Source organism: Populus euphratica, unplaced genomic scaffold, assembly GCF_000495115.2.
Source record: "Populus euphratica unplaced genomic scaffold, PopEup_1.0 scaffold1175.1, whole genome shotgun sequence".
Taxonomy (NCBI): Eukaryota; Viridiplantae; Streptophyta; class Magnoliopsida; order Malpighiales; family Salicaceae; genus Populus; species Populus euphratica.
This window is the reverse complement of record NW_011501036.1, coordinates 52,429-64,347: the sequence shown is the minus strand read 5'-3', so window position 1 is coordinate 64,347 and position 11,919 is coordinate 52,429. Positions and strand designations below refer to the sequence as shown.

General features: G+C 29.7%; 1 protein-coding gene across 1 annotated transcript; it reads right to left on the bottom strand.

The window, feature by feature from the left end:
- Positions 1-8,525: 8,525 nt before the first annotated feature.
- Positions 8,526-11,527, bottom strand: LOC105117113 (flavin-containing monooxygenase FMO GS-OX-like 9). The gene is made up of 7 exons (XM_011014660.1): positions 10,831-11,527; positions 10,502-10,572; positions 10,250-10,408; positions 10,088-10,170; positions 9,392-9,527; positions 9,072-9,245; positions 8,526-8,919 (listed from the first exon to the last, which is right to left on the bottom strand). The coding sequence occupies exons 1-7, from the start codon at positions 11,384-11,386 to the stop codon at positions 8,722-8,724; spliced, it is 1,377 nt and encodes a 458-aa protein (XP_011012962.1). The 5' UTR covers positions 11,387-11,527; the 3' UTR covers positions 8,526-8,721.
- Between the last annotated feature and the right edge of the window lie 392 nt (positions 11,528-11,919).

Below are 11,919 nucleotides of genomic sequence, written 5' to 3'. Positions count from 1 at the left end.
GTTTGATCCTTGGTTTCATATTTCTTTAATTAAGTCCCTAATTGACCGTCAAACTTCAATATTTATGCAATTAAACCCTTGATTTGACCAAATCAACTATCAAAAATTATAATTTGACCCTAGAACTTTAATTTCTTCTAATTAATGCCTAGATTGACTTCAAAATTAATTTTTCTTGCAATCAAGTTCTTTATAAACTTAATTAAACCTTTAATAAATTTAATTGAGTTCAATAAATATCTGATTTTGGACATTTCTTTTGTAAATTGAATTTTCTTTATTAGTCGCGCTTTCATCAGTCATCGACACATTGTCAAATTTCAATTCTTATATTTTTAAACCCCCTCAACTAATTTTTAGTCATTTTCTGGATGCTTTGGCACCATCTTCTCATTGTTATTAGTTTTTTGGATTTTTTTAGTCTGAATATATATTTTTTGATTTTTGGAAGAAAAAATTTAATTTGAGGAATAAATCAAAAATGAATTATGACAAGCTTTTTGATCTTTCTTGTGGTCAATTTCCTCGAAACTTATAGATTTTATGACTTTTGAATCCAAATAATAGATTTATTATATTTTATTTTTTGGGGTTTACCTCTCGTATCCATGTTAATATTTTTTCTTATATATATGTTAACTTATTAAAAAAATTTGTTTTCGTGTTCAAAAAATGTATTTGGAATTTTTTAATTTTTTTAAATTATTTTTTTAATAGTTTTTAATCTTTTTAATATATTAATATAAAAAATAATTTTTATAAAATAAAAAATATTAAAAAATACAGCCCGATAAATTTTTGACACTTCCGAAAAAGTACAATGCATTGGCTGGAGCGTCACTTACCATCACAGGGAAGTGAATCCAATACACAGTTCCAATCCGAATGACTAAATTGCCCATGTACCGACTAAAGTGAACGACACAACTGTGAGCTGAACTAACGCTCTCTCTCTCTCTCTCTATCTCTATGAGGAAAATGGGTTATTAAAGTTGTTGGGTTTTGCAAGGTTTATCTCTTCACTATTTAGCTTATGTGTATATACACACGCACACACAACTCTGTTTCTTGGTTATATTTGGATTTGTCGGCAAGTACAGTTTGCCTCTCTTTTTTTAGTCTTTCCTGATTAATTGTTAAACCACCCCATATTATGTGGTTTGGTACTACAAATAATACGTATATATTATTATTATATTGAGGATTTGTGGATGATGACGAGGAGTTAGTGAGCATGCTATTCAAAGAGAGTTGGCAAAACTTGCCAAGTTACCATGTCAAGATGCATTCTTTTTTCAAAGCATGAGACCTGGTCTGGCCTGGTATATCAATCCAGCTCGATTTGAGATTGAAACAAGGTTGAGATAAAAGAAAATAAAAAAGTCTAGTATCATTCGGTGATTTGATTGATTCGATAAGACTCTAAAAAAATCTAGTTATAACTTATTAATTATTATTATTTTTTTATTAAAACAATATTAGCCTGAACAACTTGAACAAAAACCGAACAACTTGAATAAAAACCGAAACTCAAAGCTTAGACCAGATGAGGTCTAAATACTATATTTCAAAGAGTCCATACCATTGGAGTTGAACTTGGAGGTCACGTATATTATTATTATTATATTAATTCCCTGTCATGTTTTTGCTGAATTTTCATTCTTCGATTAATAAGATTCATAATACGTAAATGCTTGCTTGTTCGCATACAACTTATTCTTCTTCTAATCAATTATGCAAAATTGCCACACATTATTTTTTTATAATATAATAATATTTAGATGATATTTGTTTGTATTTGTATTCTACTAGTTATTTTAATTGTGCTCGTCGTGTGTCCAATAACTTTTTTGAAAAAAAAAGATCAAATAAGTTTTTTACACAAAAAAATTAATGTATAGGTGTTATTAGGGTGTTTTTTGACATTGAGTAACAAATATAATTGTGAATAAAAAAATTGATGTTTATATATAATAAAATATAGTAAAGATCATATGCATTAATAAAAACATGAAAGATTTCAAGCTAATTGGATGTATCAGAAGAATGAAACAATGTTACAATTAATATAGTTAAATATCATTTCCTTAGTCTTTGGAAAATAATTTTATTATGCATATTAATATGTTCTTATGCATGATTGATGATTATAAACATTAAAAATTAATGTGATTGTGTTTTTATAATTGAATGGTTGTAACATTAAAGAGGGTTTGTATGTCTTGTCTTTTCTCTATTTTTTTCTAGATTGTAAAATTCTTTTCTCATTTAATTTCTCTCAAATGGAACTTGCATTTTCTTAATTAATTATGTAAATTTTATGTAATTTAGAAATGTAGGAATTTAGATAGAAAATTTATTTTGTAATACAATACGAAGAAACAATGGCAATCACTATTAAAAATCTATAAATACAAAAGAAATCACAAACAAATTTTTTTTTGTCAGTATTTTAGGGTGATCTTTATTGATTGATTTTTTTCTATCACTAACTCCATTAGTATATACTAAGGAAATCCCAGTTGGAATAGAAAGAATTTAAAAAACCAAAAAATATGATAACGTGTAAGTTTTTGCGGATGTTGTTATCGATGAAATTACAGTTAGATTCAAACAAGAAAGTCTATATATTGACGAGTCACTTATAATGACAAAATTACCGACGAATTGATAGATGAAAAACTCATGTCGATAAATTTATCAGTAATAGTTAATATATGACCTGGTCATCGATTTTTCCTCACATATTTCTTCTTTTTCCTTAAAAATGCTTTTTGTAACAAAACAAATACCATCCACATCCTCTATAATTTCAACACAACTCATCTTTCTTTAACTTTTTCAGACACAACAACACTCTATTTGACAACGTTTGTGTTTTGATTGAAATTTTATTGTAGATTTGTCATTTTAAGTAAGTAAATATACCACTTTTTTTTTTAAAATTTGAACACTTTTAAAATGTTAATTTTTTTATTGCATATTTTTTTACTATATATATTTTGTTTGGATGTTTACTGGTTTTATTGTTTTTTCTCAAACAAACTTGTAAAATGAATTTATGATTTTTTACATGTTATGGTTTGTTTTAGATTTTGTAAAATTGCATTTGCTTGTAAATTGTTAAAAATTATGTTGAATTATCAATTTAGGTGTGTTGTGATGAAATAAATAATGACTTGTTTAACAGGCACGTTTTATATTTGTCAATTTTATTACCGATTTGTAATTTCTGTAAATATATACAAATTTATATGTATGTAGATAATTGATAATGAATGAAAAGAAATATTAAAGTAGGTTGGATAATCTTGAGCTAAACTAATATTTTTGAAAATTTATTTAGTTAACATAGTTAATTAATACATGTTGTCATCATTATTTGATAATTAACACATCTTTTTCATATAAGGATATGACGACTTGTTTTGAGAATTTTCTAATTCTCTAAGAATATTTAATGGGTTATAATATAATTTTCAAGTGTGGTAAAAATTCATTAATATTCCAAAATCCTTTTCTTACAAGGTTTTTTTATTCATCGTAACTACAAAATGAAAGGAGAGATGATGATATTTAATAACAAATTGGTTTCTAGGGTCATTGGGTAACATTGTAAGCTATAAATAAGCTTTTTATTAGACTTGTATTGCTTTCATTTCCTTTTCTCTTCTCACAACAATAAAGGTAATTAATTTATGGGTTTATTTTTATTATTTTAGCTATATCTCAAGGTTTGTTTGAGCTTAATTAATACTTTTTCTTCTACTAGGATCTAAGGCTTATTTGGATTAGGATTTGGGCTTACTAGTATAATTTTGAGTCAGTTTTGTAAGTGAATTAATTCAACCCACAATGGTAGATTTATTAGGGTTAATTTCTTAAAAGTACTTAAACTCTTGTAAGTCTAAGTTTTGGAAAAACTTTGATGCATAACACATCTAAACTTTTTAGTTTAACGTATAAGAGAGATTTTTGTATTCTTTGGTTCTTAGAATGAACTTATTCTAAATTATAAAAAATTAATTAGCTTCATGGCATCATTCGACTTAATTTTGATAGTGTTGTTTTCTTAAAATAAGTTTTCATTATGTTACACTCCTTTCAGACCACTTTCTACTTTTTTGGATCAAATCTCAATCTTGATTGGAAGTTCGAGCCATATAATCACGAGATTCATGATACGACCAAAAGATTGATGTTTTCTCCCAAGGGGAGGAGTATTAAAGTAATAAATAACCCGGCAAGACCAGGATTGAACGAAAAGGAGTTTAATTATTCCTTTCATAGCACAGGTGTAGGTTATACCATACGGTTGGACCACGAAAGTGCCAAGCATTTGTTGTACCAAGTGTTATATAACATAAATCTAGATTAGTCATTTAATAAGCAAAGTATTAAAGAGTGAACAAGATAACAAATATAAAACATGTTAGGATCAAACATTAAAGTCCATGTTAAGTTTATACTATACTTATTTTTACACCATTAGTGTAACCTTTTCACCTTCACATAATAAACTTAACTAAACATAATACAAAAAATAAAAATAAAAAAATAAAATAAGAACATAAATAAGATAAAAGCTAACTAAGTAAAGGAAAGGAATTGAAAGGCATAAACAAGATATTAATGAAAATAAAACTTAAGCATTACAAAAATATAAAGAGAGAAAGCAAGAACATGATCTTGATCTGGAAACCAAGATGTCTAAATACATGGCAAATGCCTCCTTTTATAGGCTAAAATTGAAAACTATTAATTTGATGACTAATTGATGAGTGAGTGGCCAACTCTTGACTTGGTGACAATCCTTATCTTCTATTGTCTGCCTAAAACATCATTGATAACTTTATAATTGGAATCACTTGAAAACATAAAAGTTGTAAGAAATTGTTTCAACTTTCCAGGAAAAAAAATGGAGGTCATTTGGACTTCTAGAACTCCAGATATGGGCCAAATACTGAACAGTATTCGGGCTGCAGGACATATTTAGACTTCTTCATTGTTGCTACAATTTGGACTTAAAAATAGCCTTATTAAATCTTAGGCTTCATATGAATTTTGTAGGCCTATGTCTTACCTTTCCATCTATATAAAGTAGACCTAAATCCGAGATCTACAGCTCCAAATATGACCCAATTACCGAATAATGTTCCGGTTGGGACTACATCGACATCTCTTTTCTAAGTTTGGCCATCTCTTTGTTCTTTCAATTTTAGTTCATAAGCTCATCAATCAATTCTTTTATTTATGTGATAAGCCTGCATTTTAAATAAATATTTACCATAAATTAAAGGTATCTTATATTATTAGATATGTGATTATAAAACATGCTTTAGTTAAGAAGTTATTGATCAAGGGAGGCGTCAAGTATTAGATCATATATAGTTGAAGGGATTCGTTTAACTAGAGATGGAGGAGCAAGTAGATGCTTATGCACTTTATCCTTTTTAAATTTCTTTATTTATTCTCTTAAATTGATTTTATGTAATTTGTTACATATTTAAAAGGGAGATTCAAAAAGATGTATATAGGTGAGAATGAAATAGTATAGAAATGGAGGAAAAAAAGAAAAGAGAAAGGTGAAAAGTCAATAATATAAGTAGTTTGTCTACTTAGACGTAAACCAATGATATGAGTAGTTTGTCATTTTGGACATAGACTAATGATATGAGTAGTTTGTCTACTCGGACGTAGACCAATGATATGAGTAGTTTGTTGCTTCAGATATAAACTAATGATATGAGTAGTTTGTCTACTCGAACATAGACTAATGATATGAGTAGTCTTTGTTCTCGAATGGAGACCAATGATATAATTAGTTTGTCATCTTAGATGGAGACTAATGATATGTGTAATATGTTGTTCTAGAAGTAGACCAATGGATTAATAAAGTATCATAATTTGACATTTGAAATGTAATTATGGATACTAAAGAATGAGTATATGGTTTCTGGTTAGGATTTGAATATAATTAAATTGAAAATTAGTGAAATTATAAAAAGGTTTGAATTTGAAAGCTATAATATAGATGCATATGTGAAAGAAATATTGGTCATGTCTTTTAATGATTGTATTTGAATTATTAAATTGAATATTAATTAGTCTATTATTATATGGTTATATGTGTTATAGTTTTATCACTTACAACTGGATAAGGTGATTTACACTTTAGTAATAGTTTAGTTAACAAGGTCTCTTTCATCCACCAACTATAGCATAGGGTGGAACCATTATAAGCTCACCGGGCTCCCTTATCAACTCATATTTTAGCTCTCTTAAACTTGACATCAATTGGCAAATAAATCTCATAAATTGATCATCTTCATCCTTAAAAGGTCACTTCTTCACTACTTGCTGTCCAAAATTTCTCGAGTAGCTAACTCAACCAATTTTAATTTCGGGTAACCCAATACAACAGTAGTACATTTGTATTGAAGTAGATGACATCACTATAAACATCAGCCCTAGGCACTAGAGCAAGTATTGGAAGTGGCTCAGGAACTATTTCAAGTTCTAGTTCATTGATCAGAACACGATTACTAAGCTCATGAATCATGTATTCCAAAACCCGAGTGGATAGGTTCACAGCACGGTAAACAATGTGACTTTCATCGATTACATTATTCATTGATTTCAGCACATAGTCGAGTAAACCCATATCACCAATGTGCTGCCGAGCTGCACCTCGCACTTCCTGTGCACTTTCTAGTGTATAATGTGTAGGATTTCATATTTTGTTGTAATTAATCATTTTATAACCATAATTAACTTAACTCTTTTGTACTTTATACCTAGTTTGTTTCCATGAAGTGGTTTTTTAGAAACTACTTTCTAGACTTTTCTACGTTTGTTTGTTATCAAGAAAATTAGTCAACGAAAAATACTTTCTAGTCAAAGAAAAATTTAGCTTAGTTTCTAAGAAAGTGTTTTCCTTTTATTTTGGATAAAAAAATACTTTTCAGAAGTTGTGAAAAATTTAAAAATATCATGTTATTTGTTAATCATATTAAATTTGATCTTAATACTTTTGATTGCTATATATTTTGTTTTGAATCTTTTTTTTTAATTCAATTTCATCCCTTAGAATTCTATTTTATTTAATTTTTATATCAACTTTGGTCTTGATTTTTATGATTGTTATTTGCTTTTCTCTTATTATTTTCTAATTGAATTTGTTTATCTATCAGATTTAATCCTCATTCTTTTAAATGTTATTTATTTTATTTGAAATAATTTATGAAATTGTTATTTATTATTTTTTTAATTTCATCATGTTTCAACTTTTTTATCTATTAGATTTAATCTCAATTACTTTGATTATTATTTATTTTATTTCAGATAATTTATGAAATTAGATTGTTTTTTTGCAATTTTATTTTCATTCAACTTTTTAATTTGTAAGATTTGTTCTTTATTATTTTAATAAACTTGAAAAAAAATAATAAGTTATTTTCCAACTTATTTTTTATGACATAGCCCAATATTGAAAAATATTTTTTAATTTATTTTCCATAACACTATCAAACATTGAAAAATAATTCACTTGTCAGTAATTTATTTTTCAAGAAAGCTATTTTTTTAAAAGAAACTACTTTCCAATAAATAAACGAGCCTTAGTATCTTGTATTTATTATTCCTTTTGTTGTATTAAATGTCAAATATGATTCAATGAATTAGAGAATTAGCGGCATAACATTTGGGGTAGACCCTTGTATAAGGGAGACTTTACCAAAATTTTATTAAATTAGATAGATTTACCGATCTAACTTGATAAACCATTAATGTTGTGGAAAAAAAAATGTAGAAGGGTAATATGGATATTTTTTAAGGAAATGAATTCACTAAGTCTAAGAACATGAAAGTTATGAGTATAAATGAAATATATTTTTAAGTGTTAAAATGAAACATATAGGAAAGGTTGAAAGAAAGAAAGAAAAGGAAAAATGGATTAGGAGAACAATATAAAGAATTTGTGGGATTAAGTTAGTACATATAAAAAAATTGCCTTAATTTTCATATGTATTAAAAGTAAAATTGAATATTGTGATGAATGTGTTTTCTTTTTAAACATATATTTTAAAAAATTATCACAAAAAGTAAAAGTATAAAAGATTATTTAAAAAAATACTTACAATCTTTTTTTTTTTATAATAGATCAAATTTGCTTAAGGTATTATTTTATTCTTTAAATATGTTGTATTGGTTAATAATAATAATAATAATAAAATTATTTACCTCATATAACTCTAGAATTCTTAGGAACGCAATAAACACAGGAAAAAAAAAAAAACTTTGAATCCTACATTGCTAAGCTAACGCATTTTATATTCTTAAGAGTCCTTTTCAAGAATCATTTTTCATGAGAGTGATTATAGAGAGGAGAATGCATTCCCATAAACCAAATGCCACCTCAAACCATACCATAGTAGTTTACTATTGCTAAACGAGATATTTCTCAGGCATTCGTCTAAAAAAAGAAGAAGTTTGTTTACTGAAAAGTGAAAGTATGTTTGCCCAAATGATCGGGGAAAACGAGTAGCATGTCGATATTTTAATGTCTCTTTTTAACTTAAGTACTACATTGCTAAACAAGAATCGCCCTTTTCTTCTCTCTTTTTCAAGGGCTTCTTTTTTCTTGCAATTGAAATAGTGGTCCTAATTGAACCCAAAAGAAAAAGGGGGGAAAAGGAATGGTCCAAACAAAACCCAATGGCTTTAAAATGTGGGGTCTTCAGCTCCAAGTTGAGTAAAATGAGGACTTTGAAGAGCCTCTTGAAGCAGCTCATGATCTTCCCACGAGTCACGGTACGCCTCCAAGTTGGCATCAGCATTTACCAAGGCCGACAAGCAAAGTTGTTTTCTCCATTCTTCCAAGTGTGGGAAGCCAATATGATCGCCATATCTATCACAGTACTGCAAGTAAAAGCCAATTAAGTGAATTCACCATGTATCCAAGAGCAAGAGGACTACAAAAGTGCTGATGGCCTTAGCATCTTGTATTTATGATCAGTGCTGATGGCCAATTAAGTGAATTGACCATGTATCCACGAAATCAAGAGGAATACCTCAAAATCTGCAATGTCATGGGTATAATGCTTTGGAATGGCAGCAGCATCCCTTGATCTATAGAATTCCTCAATGGAGTGCATCATTTCCTCCCGTGATGGCAACGTTCTTTTCCCTGAAAGTAGTTGAGCAATCCATTTTGCTTGGGCCTCAAAGAAAGGGAACCCTATGATCTGAATTAACGAGATTAAACGCTTGAGATTATACTGTCCACTTTACTGGAAAGATGTAATCTCTAACGACCAAATAAATAAATAAATAAATAAATAACGTGAGCTGAGGATGATGGTACGTTGGAAGGGAATGATAAGATCTTTACCTTTCTAGGTATGCCTACAAAAGAAAGAGAAGGAGCAAGCGCTGGAGGGAAGGTGTGCTCATACAAGGGCCCCACTCTATCATCATCCACAGCTACTATCCCTTTGGTGTCAAGAAATGGGAATGTGTATGAATACCTACATGCACAAATAATTACACGACCGAATTTGAACCATCATTGTTTTATCACAACAATGCATCCCTGAAATTAATAATAATAAGACGAAGAAGAAGAAGAAGAAGATGAAGAAGAAAAAGGATTCGTCATGATACGCGACATGGGTAGTTCTGCAAGATTGCCCCCCTTTATGTGAATGTAGGGTCGCAATACTGAAGAGCATCTCACAGTCAAGATCATGATAATTCAATCAAGCAATGTTTTTTTGGCTGGGAGACAGACCTTTTATTTGATTGCCACTAACATAACCTGGATGAAATTAATTTTCATTTTTTATGAAATCTTAAAATGTATTCTTATGATTTAAACAAGGTTGATAAGTAAAAATAATCAGTTAGCGCTTTTCAGGATCCCAAGTTTGATCTGAATATATATCCTCCAGACTATATTTCTCATTTGATTTTATCAGCAATAATACTCAGTATTTACAACTTAAGCATCACAAAACTTAATCTACTCTCTATGTGAAGTTCACCAAAACAATTAAAGTATGGATTCCATTTTGAATTTTGATTTTACCCTGTGCAATGTAAGATAGTGTCGGCAATGAGCCAAGAGCTATCCACGAACACAACTCGACCATCTTCTTGGAGGGTCTCGATCTGCAAATTGATCATAAATATATCATCAAAGTAAATATTTATAAGACTGTGAAAAAAAAAAAAAAAACAGTAATATCACCTGTGGATGGAGATGCAAGTTCTCGTGTTTAGAGATGACTTTCGATAAACCCTCTGTAATATTAAGAGATTTGGCACTAAGGTGGACTTCCTTGGCCACTTCCACAAGCTCCATTGATATATCCTGTCCGCTTAGCGAATTTCCCACAACCACAACAACCTGCAGTAGTAATAAGTAATTTAGAATTGATTTTGTTATTAACCCTTTTAGTAATTTGGAGGGACTTGAAAGGAGAAGGCACTTTTGCATTACCTCATTGCGGAACGGCTCTGGAACCCTGTAAATGTGACTATGCATTTGCTTCCTTTTCCAAGTATCCATCCCTTGAAATTAGTGCACGAAAATAAACAAAATCATTTATTTGAAAGTAAACATGAGCATGTCATAAAAAGAAGGAAAGGGAGAATAGCTTTTGGTTCATCTAAATTTGTTGATCGTTTCGTCTTCGTTTAGTGGCGGTCTACATGACGTGAGCGTGAAGAAAATTCATGATCACAGATTCTTTCATCTAAAGTCAATAGCTCCTTTTCCCATTCTTTTTCGAAGTACTGTTGAAGGAAGAGGGATTTCTTTTAACAAACCTTTGATGGTAGGCAACCTAGGGTGAGAGTAATGACCAGTAGCCACGACAACCGCATCAAAAACCTCTTCCACCGCCGTTTCTTCGCTGCTTTTGTCTCTGCTCTTCACCATCCATTTCAAGTCTTTCCCGATCCCATCATACTCTAACATCCGTACGTATTCTACACTAGTGTTAAACCTTATCATTTCCCTCAAACCAAAGTGCTCACAAAAATCCTTGAGATACAACCAAAGTTCCCTATGCCCAGGAAACCTCCTTGTGTCTCTGCCTTTCTTGACCAAAAATGGGAAATCAGTGAAACCCATGATCTCCCTAGGAGATACTAACCTAAGAGAGGCATAAATACTACTATGCACTTGTAAAAACTTTTTCTTACCTAACGGATCCTCACTCTCTACATTAGGCTCATATAACCATTGACCACCAACATCATATCTTTGTTCTAAAACCACAACGTTGTGACCTTCTTTTCTCAACTCCCTAGCGGCCACTAGCCCCGATGGTCCAGCACCAATAACGCACACTTTTTTTGATAGGCTCAGCGGAGAAACCATGGTGATCCGATTTGGTGGCAATGGTTCGTTAAATTTCCACAAAGATTTTGAAACGAATGGTCTGCGTTATTGTGTGAAATATATATATATAGGTAGGGCAGGGAATTTTTGTGGTTGTTGAGGGCTGGTTTCAAACTTCCAAGGGAACGTGATATAAATTAAAAAATGTGCACAAAATTAAAAAAAAAAAAAAGGAAAAAGGAAAAGCTAATAATAATGTAAAATAAAGAAAATGGTTTGCTGCCTTAGAGACATGCATGGCCCATCAAAATGATGATTCACTTTTCCAATGAATTTTTACAAATTTAAATCTCTCTTTGTGAGGAAAATGGGTTAATTAAAATTGTTGGTTTTGGAAGGTTTATCTCTTCGATGATGCATGGGTTTTGTTTTTGAAAAATAAATATTTTTTTTTTATTTTTATCTTGTATTATTATGTTTTTGTAGTTTTTATTTTTCTATTGGAAAAGAATGGTTTTTTTCTTTTATTTTGTTATATTTAGTATTATTAGAGTTTTTTAATTTTTTATATG